Genomic DNA, 24,401 nt, shown 5'->3' on the forward strand with positions numbered 1-24,401 from the left:
CTCTGCAGCTCCCCACATGTGCTGCCAACCCAGGTGCTGCTGCAGAAGGAGGGAAACATTTCAAATGGTGCAAGCTGCTGCAGCAAATTAGGATTCCCATTTTCCCTCTCTTCCATTACTAGATGAGTGTCTCAGTGTCTCATCAATAAACCCATCAGCAGTTCTGCAATTGCAAGGTCACTTGTCTCCTTTAAATAATGATTGCGAGGAGCTACTCCTGACCTGTGCAATAATCACCATTTGCTTTGCACAGGAGGTCACCCTAAATCACTCTGTATCTGCAGGGACCATCTGGGAGCACTGTGGCCTTGATTTCCTGCCTGGGGAATAGAAACTTCTTTTAAAATACTTTTTGGGGAAGGAGCTGTGAGCCTGTGGCTGGAACAACCCCAAACTGCGACCGCGCTTCACCAACCGGGAGATTCCTTCCTAATATTTAATAGCTTCTTGTTTCCAAGAGACACCCAAGTTTTCTTTACAAGCACAGGGAGTTTGTGCTTTTCCCTGGAGCACAGTGGAAGGCAGACACCAAGAAACAATCACTCACCATCTTGGTGGTTACCTGAATCGGCCGGGGACTTGCTGCGGCGCATGGGCGCGGGGCTCTTGGCCGAGCTCTTCTGAGGGGTGGGCGAGGATTTGCTGCCCGTGGCACCTGCTGGGCTCCCCTTCATCACCCGGCACTCTGGGGGAACACAGACACACCTGGTTATGGCCCTGCTGTGAAACAGCTCGGTGCCTGGTCCCCAGAGAGATGCAGGAAATGCCAAGGGCAAGGGAAAAGCTGAAAAGCTGATATTGTCCCTTGTTCTCCAGGGCTGAAAGGAGACTCATCAAGGGGAGGGCAAAGAGAACAGCTCTGCTCCTCTAGAGGAGGTGCTGAGACTCTGTGGGTGCCAGGCTGGCTCCCACCAAACATTTGCTGCCCTTCCCTTGGCTCTCCTGAGCACAATGAAAACGGCCAACACTGACTGAGGGAACACTCAAGAAAATTCAGTTATTTTGCTGTAACCCTCCCATGTCACAGACATCTTTTATGAAAAATCCTTTCCTTAGGATTTTTTCTCCTGAAAAGCTGAGAGGCCTCAGGAACAAAATGTAAACAATGGTTATCTGCTGCTGGGGAATGCAACAGGTGCATCTGGGATTGGTCTCATGTGGTTGTGTGTAATTAATGGCCAATCACAGTCAGCTGGCTTGGACTCTGTCTGAGACACAAGCTTTTGTTATTATTCTTCTTTCCTATTCTATTCTTAGCTAGCCTTCTGGTGAAATCCTTTTGTCTATTCTTTTAATATAGTTTTAATGTAATATATATAATAAAATAATAAATCAGCCTTCTGAAACATGGAGTCAGATCCTCGTCTCTTCCCTCATCCTCAGACCCCTGTGAACACGGTTACACTCCCGTGAAGATCCAGTACCAGGAATGATGAGTGCCCTTCCTGCAGGTGCAGAAAGCCAGCAAACAGCTCATGGTGTGCTGTAAATGAAGCCTCCAAGTGGCAGATGGGGCAGCTGCCCCAGGAGGCTTTCACCCAGCTGGAACCTGCCTCTTCTGTCCTCAACAAGCTGCAACTCTTCAGATGCACAAAGCAAAGGAGACAAAATGGTTTTACAAAGCACATCCTCTGTCCTGGCCACTCCTCCCTTTCAGCAAGGTTTGTACAAACAAGCCCAGCAGATTTATGTACTGGAAGATGTGATCAGATGAGGACCCCAACTGTGCTTCCTTAAAAACTAAATAGGCCAGGAAGAGGGGAAAATGTAAACATGATCCACAGAGTCCTGCAGAGGGGAACTGAAATGCTAACAAACCTCCACGTGTCCCAGGATTTCAGGCAGGCCTGATCTTCAGAACTGGGTTTTATTTACATTGAGAGCTAACAGAAAAGGAACTTTCCACCCCTCAAGTTATTAACTTAACCCAGTTAAGAAGAAGGCAATAAAAAAGGGATTTCCTTTTTGTCAAATGCAAGCTGGTTCCACCTCATCTCCTCCAGCAGCTTGTCCTCACCAAGATGTGAAAAATGTGTGTTTTTTACAGATGTGAGTTACGTGTTCCACATGCAGGCATTTTTTTATGGAAAAGTTCAGCTCAGCCCCACATGCTCCACACTGAGGCCCCCTAGAATGGAGTCCCCAAAGGAATTAAGGCAGCACAGAGCAGATAAATAATTGGTTAACCAAAATCAAGCTGTCTGACCTAAATGTATGTGTTATTTAATTATATATCAGTGTATCTATGAAAATGTAATTGGCTTCAATTTTTCCCCAGGCTTTGCTCATTCTCAGCCAGCCAAGGCTCCATCTCTGCTCCTTCTGGATGGTTTGAGAGAGTTTTGCTGTTGGGCCATGCAGCACAAAAATGTCAGGAGAGGAGGCCTTGTGCTCCAGGGATGCTGCATGGCAAGAATTAATCCTACAGTCAGTTTATTTTCTCTCCTGCTAAACTAATTTTGGAAATTCTAAATCAGGGATAGAAAAAGTTGTGGGGTTTTTTTCTTCAAAAATACTTGGATTCTCATTGATGATGTCACTTGAAAGGCTTGTAGAGGTCCAGCCCCAATATAGCCCCAATTTTTTGGGGCTATATTATACATGAAGAGCAGTAGTGGTGCTGTGAGGGGACTCAAAGGGTGTCAGGCAGCTGTGTTTAGTCACCTGAATTACTCACTAAAAAAAAACCAAAATAAACCAAAAAAGTAAAAATACTTCATGTTAGGTCTTTGCAAGAGCTTCCAAATTTATGCTCTTCCCAGGGGAGTAATTCCTTGGAAGGAAACCTGGCTTTGCATTTTCCAGCACAGAAAGGCTGACTCTGAGGAATTCCTCCAGCTCAGCCCTTGGCAAGTGTCAGAGGCAATCCCTGAGCTTTTGCAGGAGGTGGAAACCTGGCTGTGCTGAGCTTGGTGTGAAAAGGCCTCTAAATGTCACCAAAGTGTGACATTTCCACAGTGCTGAAACCAGGGGGTACAAAAGGGACAGAGCAATGTCCTCTGGAAGGTGCTCAGAGCAGGATTAGAGGGTGGAAGCTCTGGTGGGCAGCCAGGAGGAAAAAGATGACATAATCCTCTCTTGTGCTGCTTCTCTTTTTGTTTCCTGACGTCCTGCCAGAGTGAACATAATAACCAGCAATCCTGGAGTGTGTCATCCAAACAGGCAGGAGAAATTTCCCCATGACAGAGGAGATTTTATGAAGTGACACTCATCTGCAAAACCTCAAGATTTGCGGCTCTCCTGGCAGCAAATGGATGGAAGGAGGAAGAGTGATGGGTGTGCAATGGGGAAACACTGCTGGGGCTCCTCATCTGCTCCCTGGGAGCTGCAAGGCTCCTCCAAAAACACCTCTGGAGCTGCTCACTGCCTTCCCAACAGCAAACTTGGCTTTCTCCTGCCAGAGAAATCCAAGCTGGAGAAGTGAGCAGTGCCCAGGAGTGGAGGCAGAGGGCTGGGATTTCCATCCAGTTGTTCTGCATCCAAGCTGTTTTCCAGCGTGGAGCTCCCTGTGGAGCTGACTCAACTGCTGAGTGGTGAAAAACAACGAGAGGCGCAGCTTACTGATCACTTCCACAGGCTTTATTCTCCTGCAAAGTCTCAGCTGAACCTTGGAAGCTTCTTTTGAATTACCCCAAGACCATCAAATGGGTTCATCTGGAGTACACAGGTCAAAAGTACCTAAAGAAGCACTTTAGAAGCACTAAAATAAAATCAGGCTTGCAAGGGAGTAATAAAAAAGTCAGTGTTTGGAGATTAGAGGCTGCTTGGCTTCCTGGCATCCAGCAAAAATCCTCTTTGGTCCTCAATACTGAGCCAGTTTGCAGTTTATAGGACAGGATGAGGCTTGTGTTCCTCACATAACATACCTAGAGCTTTGGGAAGTGTGCCTAGATGCTTGGAGAGCATATTTTTTTCTGTTTAAATGGTTAAAATAACACTAATTTCCTCTTGCTGCACTCACTGGCACCTGCAGACAGGTGGGTAGAGTTGCCAGGTGGGGTGGGTGGTAAGGCCTACAAGTAATCTCTGTATACTCTGTAAAATCAAAGATTTCATGGTGTAACTGATCACAGAGACTCACATTATTACAGATTTCTGCTGGCACTGGAAACAAGGAAAAATAACAGTGCTGTCCCAGTCATGCCCCCAAAAAGGGAATTATTGCCCTGCTTTTTGAAACAGCAGAAGTAAGCAGTGGAAATGTGATTTTTTTTTTCAACTGTTTCTTGTTTCCATTTTTAATTTGCATGTGTCTACATAAGGATGATTAGCTCTCAAGAAAAATGCACTTATCTGAATGTGACTGGAGAAAATTGAAAATATAAACACTCCGCGATTTTGCAGTAAATGTCAAAATGCTCTAGGACTTAATTTATTCTGACTATACCTCAGTCAGTATTTGCCTGATTATAATAGTGCTGACTGGATAAGTATCCCAAAAGGATGTTAAGTGTTATAGCAGCCTTCTTGAGCCAGAGCTTTCAGCTTATGAAAGCTCTGGCTCAAGAAGGAGGTCTATAACACACCCAAGATAGCTCAGCTACCCTTGGAGACATAAAAATCAGCAGGATGGCTTCTGTTGCAGTGTTGGAAACAAAAAGGTTTAAGAAAAGGCAAAATAACAAACAGAGAAAAAACCAAGCCAGTTGCAAGAGGTTCTTGCTCTTGGTAAAACCCCCACAAAAGCCATTAGTTTCTTTCCTCACTTCTATTTCTAGTAAATTGCCCAAGTGAGACTTTTTAGCTTCTGTCCAATTGGCTATCCTTAAGTTTGAAATGATGTCCCCATAGCCTCTGAAGTGGCTTTTTTCAAAGAGAGAAACTTCTGGGCTTCTTTTATTTTGAAGAGACAAAGGATAGCTTTGTCACTCCGTCAACAGAAAACATATTTGTCGCAGACATCTTTTATGAAAAATCCTTTCCTTAGGATTTTTCCTCCTGAGAAACTGAGAAGCCTCAGGAACAAAATGTAAACAATGGTTATCTGCTGCTGTGGAATGCAACAGGTGCATCTGTGATTGGTCCATGTTGAATGTTTCTAATTAATGGCCAATCACAGTCAGCTGGGCTTGGACAGAGAGTCTGAGCCACAAACCTTTGTTGTCATTCCTTCTTATTCTATTCTTAGCTAGATTTCTGAGGAAATCCTTTCTTCTATTCTTTTAGTATAGTTTTAATGTAATATATATCATAAAATAATAAATCAAGCTTTCTGAAACATGGAGTCAGATCTCTTCCCTCAACCTGAGACTCCTGTGAACGCGGTCACACACATTCCTAGAGCTAAATTCCATGTACTGGGTCTCATAAAGCAGACCAGAAGCCTGCAGCACTGAGCTCAGACAGGAGCAGGGAAGGGCAGTGCAGCAGAGGATCAGAGTGGGTTTGACGTTACCACTCTCATCCAGAGAAAAGTCGTCCTGTGCATAGCGGAACTTCTCGGGGCCACAGGCGATGAACACATCATCATCCCCAAAGAAATCGTGCAGACAGGTCACCTGCAGAGAGAGCAGAGGCGTGCATTTTAGTGGTAATTAATTACTTTATTATACTACATTATTCTATACTATGTTACACTATGTTACATTACATCTAAACAGAATCTGCCAAGCATTCAGCTGCAAGAGCTTGAATGAGGGATGTGGGACTCCAGGAGCTCTCCAAAATGCAGTTTATTCCATCCAAGAGTTACAGCATCCAGGGCTGTGGGTGACAGAGCTGTGCCTACAGCTGTCAGCTCCAGCTGCAGGCAGGCCTGGAGACCCTTAGTTTAGGTTACAATGCATTTTCTTTGCTGAGCATCTTAATACAGTAGAACCAATCTATACCTTAATTTTTACCTATAGCCTGTCATAACTACTATAATTACCATATTCATGTTACTGTTCTCCAGTCACTAAAAGTTAGTACATTACAGTTGAAGCTAGAAGTTGTTTTTCAGTTTTCTTGCAGTGGAAAATTCTGAGACCTTTTTTCTACTTGCCACATTTGCTGCCTTGTTTGCCTGTGCTCTCTTCCTGCTTGGTAAAAGCATCTTCTTGTTTGGGGTGGGTTTATCCTTTGCTCTAAGCCATAAAAACCCCTTCTAACTAACACACCCTTTGCCTCCTTGGTTATCCAGTAAGACTGGCTCAGCAATTCTTTTCTTCAATATAAAAACTTGCTTCCATCTCTATTCCTTCTTCAGATTCTACATTAAAAATCTTTCTGCCAAGCACACATATCTGCGAGACTTTCTTGTCAAACTTTCATCCTTCCCAACACTCAGCTCTGCACACACTGCCCAGAATGTCATGACTGTCCCCCAACAGTCCCAATTCACACACACATACCTGGGCCTGACAGGCCAAGGGAACAAAACACGATCACTCTGGGTAAACAATCTCCATATTGCATTCTACTTTAAAATCCCATCAGCTGGGAGCTCCTCCCCATTTTCAGCTAACAGATGTCGCAGACATCTTTTATGAAAAATCCTTTCCTTAGGATTTTTCCTCCTGAGAAGCTGGGAGGCCTCAGGAACAAAATGTAAACAATGATTATCTGCTGCTGTGGAATGCAACAGGTGCATCTGGGATTGGTCTCATGTGGTTGTTTCTAATTAATGGCCAATCACAGTCTGCTGGCTCAGAATCTCTGTCCGAGACAACAGCTTTGTTATCATTCTTCTTTTTCTATTCTTAGCCAGCCTTCTGATGAAATCCTTTCTTCCATTCTTTTAGTATAGTTTTAATGTAATATATATCATAAAATAATAAATCAAGCCTTCTGAAACATGGAGTCAGATCCTCATCTCTTCCCTCATCCTCAGACCCCTGTGAACACGGTCACAAACAGAGATGTGCAGATTATGGACTTGCTTTAACACGGCAATTCCTAACAATATCCTGATATCCCAGATATCCTGACCAACAGTTGTGTCAGGAGCAGCACAGATGCTCATCTGCAACCACCCCAGTGTGGAACAGCTCCAGCAGAGCCAGCCTGGGGCAGCCACACACCTGAGCACCCAGCAGAGCCCAGGGTGGCTTCCCAAAGCTCCACTTTCCCAGGAAATCATTCCAAGCAAGCCCAGGGTCAGCTCTGGTGTTTGCAATGGAGGAGAGAGGCTGAGAGCTGCTGCTGCTGTTGCTGCTGCTGAGCAGTGTTTTGCCATGTCTGGGCACTCAGAGGGACTGCAGAGAGCACTGGAGATAACCATGGGGAACTCACTGGAGGCAGAGCTGAGCTTCTCTATCTACCGATCTCTTGGAGCTGGACTGTGAAAAGTTAATTTCAAGCTCTAATAAATCAGCTCTAAAGAAGGCTTTTGGCTATCTTAATAAGGCTCAGTATTTCACACTGGTTAGTATAATGTATCATTAAAGCACTGCCCATGAGTGCCAGCTCTGGTTACAATGCCAAACCTTAGTGAAAAGCCTTTTTTTCACATTGTCATGACTTTCAAAATGGAGCAGGCTGAAATCTGCTGTGGCTCTGATGATCAGAGTTAACATTTCCTCTGCTAACTCCAGTGAATTCCTATTTTTGATTGTCTAAAATTAGATTGAAAATAGCTAACTTCATCTATAGAGAATTCTCCCAAAGAAAAGATGACATTTCAAACCAGCACTTGGTATTATAGCCCTCCCCCTGAGGATGTGTGGCACTGGTTCATTTGCAAATAATTGGGTTTGGCTCAGCACACCAGTTCCCATCTGAATGCTAAGTACCACGCTTGTGCCACTCAAAAGACCTATGGGTTGCTCTGCTCCACTGTGCAGTTAAATCTGTGATCTAAACTTGGATCAAAAGGCTTCAGAAATTTCCCAGCCTTTTGCATGACATCAGAAAGGGCCCACAGATGCTTTTGTTGTCTCCAGGTCAGAAGTCCAAATGTGGATTTTGTCCTTGACTTCCCACAGCCACCCTGAGCAAAAACAAAATCCAGGCAATCAATAAAATCTTCAGATCCAAGGGTCCAAATGCAATGGAGAAGTCCCAGAGTGTCCAAGGACAGGAACCTGACTACATTTCAAACAGAGACACTTGCAATTCACTTTTCTGCATGCCTCTCCCTCCAGAGAGCAGTTATTGTGCATAAATACACACAGTAGTTATAGCTATATATATATATAAAAGAATATATATATAAAATAATAGTGTTATACATATCTATGTATATAATAAATATTATATATATTATAGATATAATATTATATATTATATATAAAACAATATATACAATATGTACATTATATATATAAATATATAATATATAATATAGTTTAATATATAATATAGTTTAATATATAATATAATATAATATAATATAATATAATATAATATAATATAATATAATATAATATAATATAATATAATATAATTAGTTATGAACAGCTGGTGAGCACTGGAGGCTGGTAGAGAATTCAATAATCTACCTGCTGAACTCTGAATATTAAGGAAACAATCACTTCTGCCTTCGCCCTATTTGTTCCTTTTTGGTTTCTTGTTGTAACTTCCACTACTCAGAGCTCACCAAAACACAGCAGAAAGGACAGCCAAAACCCAATCCTAGTCTCCTTAAATAGTGCAAAACATTGCAAAATTCAGAAAATATCTGGGCTTCTGTGCTATGGGGCCTGTAGCTCTGTTGCTTATGTTCACCACGTGTGTGGTATTTTCTATTTACCTTTTGTTTATTCAACCCCAGACCTTGATCACTGTCCTGAAACACATCCCAGATGGGTTCCTGCCCTCAGGAAGCCACTGGAGTAAACTTTCTTTGGGAAAAAATGTGATTACTCTGCTGGATCTGAGAGCACCAGAGCCAGCTTGACTGAGGGGGGCATGGAAAAAGGAAAATGGAAAAAAGAAACCCACCAGGAAAAAGCCTTGGATATGCTCATCCCTACAGGACATGAAGCTGGGAAGTGGGGCCATGCTGGGATAACTGGTTTGAGACCTCATTAACAAGTATGGAACGTTTAAGGGTTGTTCTTGACAGGCAAGGCCAAACCTCTGCCTGCAGTAATGTTGGAGAGGCTTTTAGTGACTCCCAAATAACATTATTGGTCTTCTCTGCATTCTTCAGAAGTCTTTTTTCTGATGTTTCCTCCATTTACATAAATAAATAAATACATAGATAAATAAATACATAGATGATAGATAGATAGATAGATAGATAGATAGATAGATAGATAGATAGATAGATAGATAGATAAACAAATGTAGTACAAGTCTCCCCCCAAGCAGTGTAGACTTTTCTTTTTGAAAGAATATTTTCTGCTTTAGCTTACTTGGATCTATAACTCTAATTATATCCAATAATTCACCTGGAACACCATGAAAAAAAAATCCCTGAAAGGCTCATAACAATAAAAAATTTACCCCAGATGACAACCTGAAAATATTTTTTGTAACGCTGTGTTTTCCTTTTCATTATAAATTTATTAAAGCACGGGACAAAAACCCAATAGTAGCCAGATAGTGCAAGGAGCAATGCTGCCACTTGAAAATGGTGATTTTGTTGGTGGCTGTTGTCATGCACCCTCAGCAATGACACCAGGAATCAGCAAAATAGGAAGAATTTGTCTTTCTGCAGTTTTCAGTCTCCAAGCATTCTCATCTATAATAAAAAAATTAAACTGGTGTTTATGGCTACAGTAGACAAGGTAAATAACATTGATTTCCAAGCATGCCTTTGTTTAAGGAAGGATAATATTGAATTTGAAATTCAGCACTGAAGGGACAATATTGACTTGGGAAAGGATCATACTGCATGAAATGTTTACTCTCCAATTCCTGTAGCTTAAGCAATTCCAAAGAAGGAAATCATATCTTCACAGCCCAGTCAATGAGGCACAAATTTATTTCTTACAAAGTCATTATTCCTAACAGGTCTGACGGTAGCATTTTTCTTTGTGCCAAGGTCTGATCTTTAAAAACCCTTATAATATATATTATGGAAGAAATAGAAGGTTGTAGAGATTAGTTTGCAATTCCTTAGGTTTTCCTTGTTAAATTAAATCCTTCTCTGCTTCTATGAGAAAAAGCTTCCCTGAGAGGGCAGCCTAGCTGGGGTTTCTGCAGTGAGAGTCCATCAGTGCCTGCTGCAGCAATTTTAATTGCAGAGAGGAAAAGCTGCAGCCTTGTGAGAGCTGCTGAGCCCCTGCCTCATTTTAATACAGCACTTGTAGAACTAAGCATTTTTCAGGATTTTGACAAAATGGAGTTTGCCTCACACACATATCCCTGTATGTGAGCTTACAGCTTGCTGAAATGCCAGAAATTCTGAGTTCACCTGGAAAAGGAGCAGTAAAACCACAGGATCTACACTGGCCCAGCTCAGAGCAACTGGCTGTCCCCAGCTTCCTCCAGGAGGCAGCAGCACTATTCAGAAACTGTGATTTATTAATAAATAAAACAATTAAAAAGAATTAGAAATCAAAAGTTTGAGGACTTCAGCCTCAGCCTGAATCACCCAGTGTCTTGGTTTGGAAAGACAGGAGTCTGCTAAGGAAGGCAGGAGACTCCCCTGAAATGGAGAATGTAAACCCTCCCCACCCCTACAAATTCCTATAAATTTTAAATTAAGGGGCTCTCAGGCAAAAATATGGGAGCAGGAAATAACAGTTCTTTAACAGGAAAAAGAAAAACAAAAGGATAAAATAAACAATGCAGTACACTAGAACAACACTGACAGAGTCAGAACCCAACCTGACACCCTGTGGGTCAGGGTGCTGGCAGCAGTCCCATTGGAATTGTGGCTCAGCCCTCCTGCAGTGTCAGGGGTGGTTCTGCTGGAGCAGGGATCCTGTAGAGAAGGATGGATTCTTCCTCTGAAGATCCAGTGGAAGGAGAGGCAGCTGCTGTTCCTCTGGGGAATCCAGTGGAGAAGCCGTGCTGGTGTTCCAGAATCTCCAGATTATATCCAGGCAGGAATGCTTGGCTCCTCCCTCTGGGCTCCCATCGCCCAATGGGATGCTGTAGTTCTTATCAGCCATGCAGGGACATTCAGTAGCTGTTATCAGCAATGTCCCCTCCCAAGGGAGGAGTGATTGTGGTCACTCAGAGAGAGATAAGGCAAACTGCCCACTTGACAAAGGTAATCTGCTATGCAGATGGTAATAGAAAACATCTTGCATTGCAATCTTTAACGCCCAGCAGTGCAGAGCCTGGGCTGCTTTGAAGGGTTGGGATTCCCCAGCTCCTTTTGCCCCTCTCAGCCCCTCCCTGTCCCTCACAGGTAATGGACACTGTCCCTCACTGTCCTTCACTGTCACTCCAGGACAATCATGGGCACAGCAGTGACAGAGGGTGAGCTGAACCATCCTCCTCATCCTTCAGAGAAGATTCCTTTTCAGACAGAAAATGTTCTTATTTTCAGGTCTCTCCCTCAGTCATAATTATTTTGTAAACCAATCTCTCTCCAATCTCCTTCCCATTTAGGAATTTAGGCAGCAGAACAGTGATAAGCACATAAGTAGCTTCAAAGTCCCTAAGTTTCTGCAAATCTAATGGTTATGTTCAAAGATAACAGATCTCCACTTGCTTTCTTTAAATCATCACAGTTCTTCAGCTTGTAGGCTTCCAAAGGCCAGAACAGGGGGAAAACTGTCTACAGAAAAAGCCAAAAAAGGGCCAAAAAGACCCCAGAAGACAATTGCATGCCTGCAAGAACAGAGATGAATTAAGACACACTTTTCTTGTCTAGGCTGCTTTGATAAGTGCTGTAAAATTGAACACGTCCAATAATCAGATAAATACAATAATGTGCTATAGGTGCCTGCTCCTGTCCTTTCTCTCTCAGCACTGAGCTGAGCAAGTCAGACCAGCAGCCAGACAGGCATCAAGACCTCACTGAGCTGAAAATGACACTAAAACCTCTTTAAACTCTGTTTTAACTCACATCAGCAATCTCAGGGATTTATTTACCCTCCATCAGCTGGACTCCAAGTCAGATTGGCTGTGGCCTGCTTGTTTCAGGTCTGAGGAGCCAAAGCCCTACATCACAAAGGAAATTGCGCTTTATGATGTGTCACTTGGGTGTCTGCAATCAGCAAAGCCCACACCAAACACACTCAGAGTGACCCACAGAAAGATTCAGAAGGAATATGGGAATTGATGAACATGGGTAGCAAGCTCCTCACCACACACCCACAAAGAAAAAAGATTTCAGAAGACTGAAGGGTTAAGGCAATGCAATGGAAAATAAATATGTTGGTATTGGAATGCTCAGCACTTAATGCATTTTTCTTTTTAACAGTCTGAAGACTGCAAGCCCAAAGCAGACACTGAATTGATTTACATTTTATTAGATTCTGGTTTCCTGCATTTAAAAATAAGACATGTTTGGATTCAATTATTTCTTTAAAGTATGCACACACCCACTCAATAGTTTCCACATTTGCATTCACAGAAAGAGAATTACTTATCTGCTTTCCTGGAAAAAATAATACTACTTAAAATTGATAAGCAATAAAAAGAGGAGCAGGAAAAGCACAAATATGAACATTGCAGAGTGGACCCAGAGCACTCCTGCATGCCCAGCCTGTGTGACACAAATATTTTAATTGCACTTTGGGGAGCCCTTTCTGAGCCACCCAGCAGTGAGGGAAGGGGCTCTGTCACCTGTTCTTCCATCTCTGCCCCCCTGTGCCACCAAATGTCCACGTGGAGACCTGGCCAGACCATGGCCATGCTGTCCCCTCACTCCTGTGAGGCACCATCAAGGGCAGGAGAAGTCACCTCTGCCATCTGGGTTTCTCTGTGACCTCTCAATAGAAACGCAGAGATTTCTTTCCCATTCCTTCATGCATTATTCAGAGATCTCAGCTTTTTCTTGCATTCACAGAGACCATTCAGGCCCTACCTACACGGTTTGATTGAAACAATCAAACTCCTCTTTCCTGCAGAGGTGTTTTCTCTTCCTTTCTCACCTACAGAAGAGAAAGTTCTGGGCCAGTCAAGACCATCAAATGTTTCCTTTGACACCAGAAGGAATCTTTACACCTTTTTGCTGCTGAAAAATGCAGATTCTCTAAATTAGGCTGCATGACTCCAGCAGGTTGATCATGACTGATTACATCCACTTTATGAGGCAGCTGAACCAGAGTAGGGACACCAGCTCCTGACCAATATGCTTTATTTCTAGGATAAGCATTTGTGATGCTTATTTAAGTGGAATAAGGAATATTCATGCATGTATGTCCACAGCAGCTTGTAAGAGTTCATGCATGAAGAAATGCTGCTCTCAAGGGGCTGCAGCACACAGGGCCTGTTTATCTAAGTACTGGAAATGGGTAAGTTTGAAGCAGAATGGAACAGAAAGCAGGAGGGAGGGAGGTCAACAGCCAAGCTACCCAGTAGGAATGTAAAAGCTGAATTTTAATATCTCTGATGAATTAGTGGTGCTTCCAAACTGTGTGAAATCCAATTAGCCTCTGGGAGAAAGGTTAGTTTGTTATCCCCCTTGCCTATACATATGGAGGAGACTGTGAAACAGATATTCAGGCTGTTGATTCTTTTTAAGCAGAAGAAAGGCTTGCTCTTGCATTCATGAGGGTATTACGCTGAGATAAACGTGCTGTGAAGTTTGGGGGAACAAAGAGCACAGCCATGCACACCAATATATAAAACATTACCATTTCTCCATTGGAAAACCATAAAATGAGGAATTCTGGGTGACAGATTGACTTTGAAAGGAGAGATTGCCAGCACAAATAGCCCCAGAACAGGTAACACTTAGCAATTCAGAAAACTGCATCCTAATCAGCATCCCATCATCACTCTTGAGAGGAAACTGTAGTTTTGGATGACAGAAGAGCAGCAGAGACTTTGGAAGTAGCACAAGTACATGGCCAAGGTCAAGCAAGACTAATAGAAATGGGAGCCTTGAAAGTAAGGACACAGAGCCTGTAAAGGTGATGCTGGAATATCCATTAATGGGATTTCCAACTCCAAAAAAACCCTAAAATCTATAGCTGTTGCTGTCCTGTTGTGCACAGTTTCACAAAAGGGAAAGGCTGTTGTTCAGCTTTGTGCAGGTCTCTCTTGAATCAGGCACTGCCAGTGATGAGATTTTGGGAAATAAATCCTTGCTTACAACACAAACACAGCACTCTGTGGCAGCATGGAGTGCTTTGGGACAAAAGTGATGTATCCATACATTTCCATTTCCAGAGGGAAATCCAATGTCTTTAAACCCACCCTTCTTCCCAGCTGCTGCCCAGCACAAAGCCATAGGAGGACAGGGCAGCATCCCAGCACAAATAAAGTTCTGGGAAAATTGGGATTACACAAAATAGCTGTATTTGTTCCTACATCCACTGTGATGGGGTGTAAAGAGACATGAGAGAAAATTCTGTCCTCAGTAGTCACCCAGAGTGACAAAGGAAATGACATCAAATATGACTGATGCGTTTCCCTGTAACACGTGGATGTGCTTTACTCACTGAGGCAGCCCCTCTGAGAAATGGAGTTATTTCAGGTTGTCCCACATCCTGCTGACATCAGTAACTTCCTTCCAAAATAGGTGCTGGGGAGAAATGAGAGTCAGACTGGTTGTTTTTATCAGGGCATCAGGAGAGTTTGGGGACATTTCAGTTTGAGTCAGGCTTCAGGATTCCTCTGGAGGAGCAAATTCTGCACTGGCTGTGTCTCTCCTGGCACAGCAGCACACTGACACACTTCTAAGGGACACCCTCGTCCTCCTTGGCACTTGTGATAGACAGAATATGTTGGGTAGGATTGAGTAAGTCACAAAAACCTCACAAATCTCACTCAAAAAGACACAGCAGCCTGGCCTTGTTTGGCCTACGTCACCTTCTTTTCAAGAGTGGCAATAAAAAATAAAAAAAAACCCAACAAGACACAATAAATCAAGAGAGTAACAGGATAAATGCTTTCCCTCAATATTATTTGGCACTTTGGCAAATGTTTTCGGACTCATGTGTGCCATCCTGGGTTTCCCAACCCAGGGCAGACACAGGTATAGTGCGTGTGCCCCAGTCCTTTGGGATGTGTGTGCCCCCCTTTGGGAGGGGCCTGGGCACAGGTACAGGGTTTGCCCCTCTGTTTTTTACATCTCTGAAATCCTACACACATCCCCATCGAGGGACATGCTGAGGAGATGACATTTTTACTTCCTTCTATCAACCTTCATGGAAAAAAGACACCAGTGTGAAGTGTTCAATCTCTAAGTTGTGGCATTCACATTCTCTGATAAAATCCCTTTGCCCAGGATTTTTCTCCTGGGAAGGAGAAAAGGAAAACAATTCTTATCTCATTTGCTTCTCCTGTGTTGTGCTGGTGTGGAATGTGTTTGGAGATTGTTTACCCACAGGTGATTGTTTCATTGGTTTCTGCTGCGAGTTGTTTTCACTCTTTGGCCAATCAGGGCCAAGCTGTGTCAGGACTCTGGAAAGAGTCAGGAGTTTTCATTATTGTCTTTTTAGCATTCAGTAAGTATCCTTTCTGTATTCTTCAGTATAGGATAGTATTCTTTAATATAATATAGTATAATAAAGTAATAAATTCGCCTTCTGAGAACATGGAGTCAGATGCATCATTCCTGCCTTGGTCAGGGGTGCCCTACAAATACAATACTAAATAAACCTTCCTAATACATCTACAAACCTAGCGAGGGACAAATGTCCCATCCTCCAGCAGTATAAATTAATTTACAGCCTATGGATCCAAGTCAGCCAAATTCTTGAATTAAGGGAAGATGCAACTGGTCTGTGTCTAATTAACACTGGCTTTGCATTTCATCTCACCCAAAGCATCAGTGCTGTTGCTCAATTCTTTAAATATTCTGTAAAGGCTCCTAGAGGCATTTTGACTCGTTAAATTTCAATGTTTGCCAGGATCTTTATCACAGTGTTAATTCTGCAGATTAATGGGAATTAAAAATGGCGGCCTTTAAAAATTAAATTGTAACAGATGCTACATGAAATCTAAAGGAAAGTAACAATTGTTATCAAGCTGTTCCTTCCAGGGAGCTAAATTTTCTTCCTTAATTACAAGTCTGAACCTGTTCTTTGTGTTTTGGGAGATATCCTGAATTTACAGCTAATGCATATCCCTTCCCTATCAGAAGAGTTTTGTTTTCACCCTAATTTCTGTTAATCTTTGAATAAAGCTATTATTTTTTTTTATCTAATTAACAGGTCTTTTCAACTCAGCTGACAGAGAACAGAGTAGTGGAAAATTCAGCTTTATATCCTGAGCTAAACCATATTAGGGTAGAAATTAACAGTGTTAAGCAGGCTGGGAGATAAAAATACTTTTTATAGCACATGTAGAGAGGCTGCTGAAATGGATGTCCCAAAGCTTTTCACATGAAAATACCTTTTTTTTCTTTTTTTTGCAATGTATTTCATCCCTTCTATGCTTGCAGGACCAGTGACAGGTTCTAGCTTAGTATGCAGCAACGTTAATGGAATAATTGATGCAGGAATAGTGAAATAGATGATGTGTAAAATGGCAGGCTGCATAATTGTCTGGAGTGAGTTCAAGTATTTCTGCAGTGAAAAATTGTCCTGTTTTACACTCCCCTCACGTCTCCTCGCTGCTGCGTGGCGAGCAGATTTCATTTGGAGATGATGCCAAGATGCAGTTGATTTACTGGAGGGATTCCAGAAGGCAGGAGGTCAAAACCTTCCTACCCCAACGAAACAGCACCTGGGAGAGGCATTACAGGGCTCACACTGCTTTGGGGAGCAACCACTCAAATTACAGCTCAGTAATAAACACACAGAGCTCATCAGGGTGGAGCTGTGCCACTGAGCAGTGGCAGAAGAGCGCCTGATTAGAGAAACAAAAATATGACTTTGTAATATTTGACCTTTCTTTTTTGCAATATAAAATATTATGTGGTGGAAGAAAAGGGGGAATGGAAAGAACATGGGTTTTTAAAATTATGATGCAATTAATTTCTGCTCCTGTGAAACATGCAAGAGCCACTACATTTGCATGGCATTTCTCATCAAATCAGTTGTAGACTACTGAAGCAATTAGAAACTAATTGCTATGAGATTCCCCCAAGAGATGTATGATGGAAACAGGAGGTGGCCAGAGACTTACAAGCAGAAGTGTGTCTGTTTCTTTGCCAATCTCTAGGAAACAGCACATTTCAGCCCTGGAATGGTGCAGAGGTGGCTGCAGGGCTCCCAGATCAGCCTGCTGCAGATGGCTGCACTCCCTGACATTCCCTTTGTGCACTCCCTGGGATAATTGGGGGTTGCTTTGCTTGTTTGAACCACAGGAATGATGCATCAGGATTTTTAACTCTGTCTGCATGAATTCCTCAGCTCTTCACCCATCCTTCCCTCTCCAGCTCTTCCCAGCTCCCATCCTTAGAGACTGCGTGTCATTTCCATGGTAAATGGATCCTTTCTGCTGGTGTGCAGGACACCAGCCTGGCATCTGCCCCACAGTGCTTCCCTGTCCTGCCTCAGGCATGGGCTGAGCTGGCATCCCCCCTGGCACTCTGCTGTGAGGCAGGAATGAGCACAGGGGGCACCTCACAGTGTCCTTCACCTTGCCTGGGGTGGATATTGTAGATTCTTTCCTCCCCTGACCCTTCCTGCTGATCCTGGATGTTGGGGAAGATGAAACAGGAGAGCCTTACAAATATGATTGTCTGGCAAAAGATTTTGAGAATATGGAAACTATAAGCGAGATTGAAATGAAAGCAAGCTTTGAGATCCCTCAGTTACTGAACAACTGGAAAACAATGGGGTGGCCAGCTGAAGGTAATTCCCTTTTGATGAAACAACACCCTCTGCTTGCAGACAGGCCCAAGGGTCAGAGCAGACCCTGCCAGCTTGGCAGAAGGGGTCCAAAGAGGAGTTTTTAGGGTTTAAAATGTAACACAGTATAGTAATGCAGTGATTCTTATAGGGCGTATGTAAATGTTATAGGATTTGTATAGCATTGTACTAGATTGGTTAGTGAGAATCAGAATATTCAACACAGAAGAAGATTTATGGTATTGGAATGGGAACCTCACGTTCTTACCCCTTTTACTCTCTTACCCTTTTGCTCTCTCAGCCTCTCATCCTCTCTCCCCCTCTCTTCTCTCTTTGCTGCTCTGAGCTGTGTTTGGCAGCTCCCAGCAGGGCCCTGCACCCAGGCCCTTTGCAATAAATGCAATAATCCACAAGTTCCAAGCCCTGGCTCCAGAGATCTCTGTCCATCCTGACCATCCTGACCATCCTAACCCCCAGTGCTCCTACACCTCACATCTGCACAAAAGAGTTTCTTGTTCCTTGGCAGGTTTTGAGTCAGGTTCTGATCTCCATTATGTGCCCACCAGCCCTGGGTCAAATCATTCTGAGTCCTCTTTGTGACTGTGATCAGAAACTCTGCAACTACAGTTAAACAAAAGGATTTTAAATAACCCTTTGTCAGGTTCAGCAAAGCTGACACATTAATAACACCCATTTAAAGATGCAGGTGTCTTGTTGGGCTTGTAATTCTGGAGTTTTTTGTTTGTTTCAGAGTTTAATTTTGTTGTGAATGCCAAGAAAGAAGTGAGGTTTGTTGTCTGCTCACGATGGGAATGCTGCTTATACATAAACGGATATGTAGGCATTGCACAGAGGCTGAGGATGCAGTCATGAGCAGGAATGTAAATAGAAGGGCCAAGGCCATGCTGACACAGGAGCCTCTTGGTGCAAATCCACGGGAGAATTCCACAGAGCATCACTCGGGCTTTGCTCTCTGATTACACTGACAGCACTTCTGAAACTTGGTATTTTTAGTTTTTCCCCCTGAAATGTTTTACAGCCTCCCTTTGCTGCCTTCCCCTTCCATCTCAGAGGCAGATCATTTCTGACAGGTAATCCAGCAGTATCAGCCTCTCCCTCCCCTCAGTGGTGTGATTTCCATTTGCTCCTGCACTCCCATAAACATCCAGCACAGACAGCCAGGGCTGAGCTTTTTTAAGAAATATTGAATGTCTGCAATTCCAGCTGGGCTCAAGAACTGCAGAAAAACATTTCTGAGGCTTGGGATAGCAGGGATAAGTGCAGAGAGGTAGTTGTAACAAAACCAGTGTTGTGCTTTCCCTGGTGTCTCTGAAGAAATCCTGTTCAGAACATACATTTCCATCCGGAATTTGGCGCTGGAGTTCACTAAAATGTCACTGTGCTAAAACAACTTTCTCTAATTTCCCCCTGTGTGCCCAGGCAGTGCAACATCTGTAACCAAATAAGGCAGCACACCAGCATCCTTATGAAAGAATTAGGGACTCATGTCCTGACAATTAACATGCTGGTGCAGTCAATTCCTGGAACATCAGCTCAGCCATGATACTTGCACACTACAGCAGCTTAACAAGCATTTTGCTTTTGCTGTCTTGAACTCAAACATGCCAAAGTAATTTTAAAAACCTGACACTCTTCTCCCTTTGTAGTCCAGGCGAAATATTTTGTTTCTTTCCCCCAGAGAATACATAATCTACACTATTGTCTTGTTTTAGTTCCAAGGCAACCTTCTTAGACAAAAGAAAAATACCGGCTGCCTAGAAAATCAGCCTTAGATAATGAATGGTACATTCTCTTTACAACTCCGCTTCATGTCTTTTCAACAGCAAGGCAAATATTAAATTCGTTTATCCTAGCTGACTTATATTTCAGTTTTTACTGAGAACTCTGCTGTCCCTTTCCTTTGTTTCTCTGATCTGGTCCTGTAGATGCACCCATTGTCCATGGGTGTGTTTGATTAATTCACAGTTTTATTCAGCTGCGTTCTGACCACGTGTGCAAACCAAACTCTCCTGGTTACTCAGTGAGATGCACCAGATCTTCACTGGGAGACTGTATAAATATACATTTATTTATAATGTATAAATGTATATTTACACATTATGTGTAAATATACATTTATTTAAGGACCATCAGGTGGTCATAGAACTAAGCATTATATCACAGTAACATACTGACTCATAACAAGAATGCTATTCTGGCTACTGTGTGTAAGATTTAGGCCAGTGAGTGGCAGAAAAAGTTCCCAGTCTTTTCCAGAACAGATTTTTTTCTTCTCTTCAGGATGCAAATGGAAATCTGGAAAGTCTTATCTTATGATGAGCCTCTGCCTTTCTAATGCCATTTAAAGAGCCAATTTAATCCCATTTCAACTCACCTATATTGAATTAGAAATAAAGCATCACTTTTGTAAGGTCTGCCATTGTGCTGCAGCCATGCACTGCAGTTCTGCATTAAAGGACATCTCTGAGGAGCCCTGGGGTGCTTTAATTCCATCCTTTGCAGCTCCTCTAATGCTGATGAGAGATGTCCCAAAATTTGGGGGAATTTTGGGCTTTTCCTGGTGAGCAGCACACCCAGAGAGAAAGTCTGAGCCCTTGAGACCAAGGCTTGAGAGCTGTTCCTGGAGCTGTGTGTGGGGCAGAATTGGAACAATGGGAAACAAATAATGGGACACAAGCAGCAGCTGTGTCCCACCTGGAGGTGCCTTGGGTACCTGGGAAAAATTGCGCCATTCAATGTAAAATTTCCCCGAACTAGATTGAATTTTAAATGTGCTGATGACAACTTGATTTTCTTTTGTTTTGTTTTGTTTTTTGTTTTGTTTTCTCAGCAGGTAGCATCATAGCAACACACAAGAAAAGGGATCCCATTTGAATTGTGTACATATTCATCGTGCTGTAATTTCCCACTCATGCTTACAGCCCCTAATAAGATGATGTTGCTCTCTTGTTTGTGTACACAGCCCAGCCTGCTGTTTGGGGGTTAATGAATGATAGCAAGTGAAAGCATGGAAATAAAATTAGCAATGCCCAGAGCAACCCACTTTATCAAACTCACCAGTTTATAGGATTAGCAATGGATTCTGTACAAATCTCTGCTATGGGTATTACAGGGCAAGATTCATGCCAATTAGCAGAAACAGTGCAGATTAATTGGGAAGAGCATTGACAAGAGTTAAAAACTCCCTCTACTTTCAAACTGTGTTGGTGGGACATCCATTTCAAGCATTCAACTCCACTTACAAGGTTATTTTTACTCAACTCCCAAGTGCTATTTGATTTCTTACATGTATCTACAGCATTGTTTCCTGAGGCAGTGAAAAAGGCTGAATTGTTCCTTTCCTAAGATAAATCTTGCACTCTGAACCTTCTCTGGATCCAGGTCAGGCTGCCCTCAGCAGAGCCCCATGTGTGTCACATTGTGCACTCCTCTGCAGCAGATGTGATTCCAACCACACAGACCCCACTGGGGAAATTCCCTGCTCAATTCCAGAGGGATCAGGCCCAAATCCCCATGGCAATCAAGGACCTGAGGGAGAGAATTCCAGACATGGGTTGGCAGGTGCCACCTGAGCAGCAGCAGAGGAACATTGCTGATGGAACACAGCTCCTAAACCTGCAGCTCTCCTGTGCGCATCAGAACAGCAAATCCATGTGGAGATTTCATTGATAATCAGATTAGAAAAGGAAAACTTCATGGAAAGTGGACTTTTCCCATATACTCAAACCTACAAGAGAGGAACAAGCTGGTGCCATTGAAGATGAAACATCCCTTGGAAAGCCAAGTTTTTGGGGGAGGACCATTTGTTCTGCTTCTCTACAGCCAAGTTTTAATAAATTAATAAACTTCCAAGATAGCATCCTCTCTCATCTCTGCACAGTGGATGATTTGGAGCCCTGGGGGATGTGTGAGCTGGTCCCACTCTGAAGGGACAAAGATGCTGAGTTTGGTCTAATTCCACACACACACACGTGCCACAGATCCACTAATGGGTTTTTGCTCTGAAACAGTTGATAATCTCCCAGCCAGTTTATCCTGAAGAAAAGCTGGTTAATAGAACTAGGTATTTACAACTGTGACAATTGCATTGAAGCAATTTGTGTGCGGACATAATTATGTTTCTAATGAAGATTAACTTAAATTAAATGCTTTTAATTACAATTTGCACTGCCTTTGGCTATTGTGCAGACCGTGTTCTGACACTCACGCCTCACCAGACACAAGATTTACACTTCGCTGTGTCAAAGCTGACCATAATTATTGGCTGGATATTTGCTGTCAGGTGCTGCTGACATTGCAAAAGGGCTCAGTGCTGGAAACCACAGTGTGGAAGGATCAGAGATTGAACCTTTCAAGAGCTGTTTGCTCAAACTCCTCTGATAACACCCTGTCTGCCCTTGTGACTGCAATTCTTCTACCTGTCTGCTCCAGCTTTATCCAGAAGGAGAGGGAATGTTGCTTTTTATTTCCAGAGGAGCATGTGGAAGCCTCTGTATCTGTATAATTTGCTGGAGTCCCTCCTTCTTGATAACTATGAGAGCCCAGTTTACATATTAGATCCAAATTTGAAAAAAATTAATTCCAAAGGGTCCTTAGGGGCAGCATCTTCATTATTCAGAAAATCTTGGCATGTAAACTCCACCTACCAGCATTCAAAAGGAATGAGTGATCAAAGCCAGATTACAGATTCATTAGTGAATAATCTGTTCAGGAAAACCTTCCCTGGTGCTTTGCAGGAATATGATAGGAATATGATTAATAGTAATAGTTACAATAGGATCACAGCCAAAGCTATAAACAGCTACTAAGAGACACAACCACAGGAGCCTTGGAGTTTCCCTCCTGAAGTGATTTTGTTTGGTGGAGATGTACTCAGAGCTCTGTGTCCCTACACTCTGACTGGAGCCCTTCACAAGCCTCCACATCCCTGGGAAGTGTTGGTGATAACAGACCTTGGAGGTCACAGCCTCAAGCTGCACCAAGGGAAATTCAGGTTGGATATTGGGAAAAATTTTTTTACAGAAAGAGTGATAAAGTTCTGGAATGGCTGCCTAGGGAGGTTGTGGAGTCCCCATCCCTGCGTGTGTTTAACAAAGCCTGGATGTGGCACTGGGTGCCAGGGGTTGGGTGAGGTGTCAGGGAACAGGTTGGACTTGATGATCTTGGAGGTCTCTTCCAACCTTGTGATTCTGTGAATTCTGTGATTCTGTGACTTCAGTGGCATTTCACTGCCAGAATTGCAGTGCCTTGCCTCCCTTATGCCCTGTCCAACTCTCATATCTTCAGGAAAATTGATGATGACATAAAGCAGGGCAGAACTTAGCCCAGGGCTTCCCCTCTTGGGGTTTGCCTTGTTCTTCCTGTCCATGTGTTGGAGTGGGAATGAGTTACAGAAAATATTTCATCTCTCCCTTCTTTCTGTAAAGACTGTCAGAAAAACAACTCTCACTGTGGGCACACATGTGACATTCCACCTCCAGCACAGCCCTGTGGAGCCTGCATCAGCACATTGTCCTTCCCCAGGGGTTGTGACAGCCCCTGCCTGCCCTCCTTGGGAAGGGGAAACCAGCAGGGGATAAATCCCCTTTAAAGCACAGTCTCTGCATAGAGAAGAAGCATTTTGTGCAGCAAGAAACATTAAACATCTCCAGCAAAAGTTACAGCCTGTCTGATTTGCCTCACAGGAAAGAATCTCAGAATGGTTTATGTTGGGAGAGAGCCTTTAGATCACTGAGTCCAGCCACTAAGCCAGCCCTGCCAAGGCCACCACTCAGCTGAGAGTAATGCTCATCCCACTCAGCGTTCATTCCAATACATATTTCATCATGTTGATGCATATTTTATTGCACTGTTTGTACCAATTCCTCCAGCATTTTGCTTTTGCAATGGTGCCTAATAACCCATGATTGCATGGAGCCCTGTGTGTTGGTGACTGCTGGGATTGCCTCCTGTCCCGAGGAGGGAATGATCCTTCCAGGCTCCTGTTTTTCCTTGTGTATTGCTCCCTTCCTGGGTTTCTCAGCCCATGATTTTCCATCACAATGACGATCCCATTCCCAGCTCCACTCATTCCTACAAACTTCCACCCTCCAGCTTTTTAGATACAGGATCCATGGCCACTCTACCCACATAAACCAAAAAAACTTGGAATTTTTACTTTCACCCACAGTCATCCTGATTGGACTAAGTTTTATTCATAGAAATACAGATTATTATTTGGTAAAATACTAAGAAAACGGCATATTTGCACAAAAGATAAGCCAATGCTGACCATCTTTTTTTTTTTTTTATAATTTTTTTCTGAGCTGCTGTTTCTAAGTTAAGAGGCTGGCTTGTGGATGGGCAGTGCAGTGCACCACACTCTGCAAGATCAGGCAGTGGAAACCATGAACATTTGTGCAGTACATTATTTCCAACAGGTTATTTCACCCACCAAAGGAGTCTCCCAGCTCTTAAGAGCTCAGCAAGAAGGATGTAGAGCAGTGTGGTGATTCACTTCACTCCACAGCCCAAGCTAATCCTATAAAGAGCCACCTAAAAATGCATAAAAGATTTTGTCTGCAGAGCTGTACATGTCTGTTTATGTTTATATATTTGATGTGTATTTATATCCTTATGTGCAAGCACACATTTTCACATCTTGAA

The 24,401-nt window shown here is 43.0% G+C and overlaps 1 protein-coding gene across 2 annotated transcripts in view; it reads right to left on the reverse strand.

Moving 5' to 3' along the window:
- The window catches only part of DCX (doublecortin), an 84,524-nt gene that overhangs the window by 20,224 nt on the left and 39,899 nt on the right, over positions 1-24,401 (reverse strand). Inside the window, exons 4-5 of one of the 2 annotated variants that reach the window (XM_058032426.1) lie at positions 5,396-5,498; positions 563-685 (exon numbers count right to left, since the gene is read on the reverse strand). In XM_058032426.1, the coding sequence (XP_057888409.1) occupies positions 563-685; positions 5,396-5,498 (226 nt within the window). Of the gene's footprint in view, positions 1-547; positions 686-5,395; positions 5,499-24,401 lie in introns of both variants that reach the window. The other variant, XM_058032425.1, reaches the window with a different exon arrangement.

Source organism: Melospiza georgiana, chromosome 12, assembly GCF_028018845.1.
Source record: "Melospiza georgiana isolate bMelGeo1 chromosome 12, bMelGeo1.pri, whole genome shotgun sequence".
Lineage (NCBI taxonomy): Eukaryota > Metazoa > Chordata > Aves > Passeriformes > Passerellidae > Melospiza > Melospiza georgiana.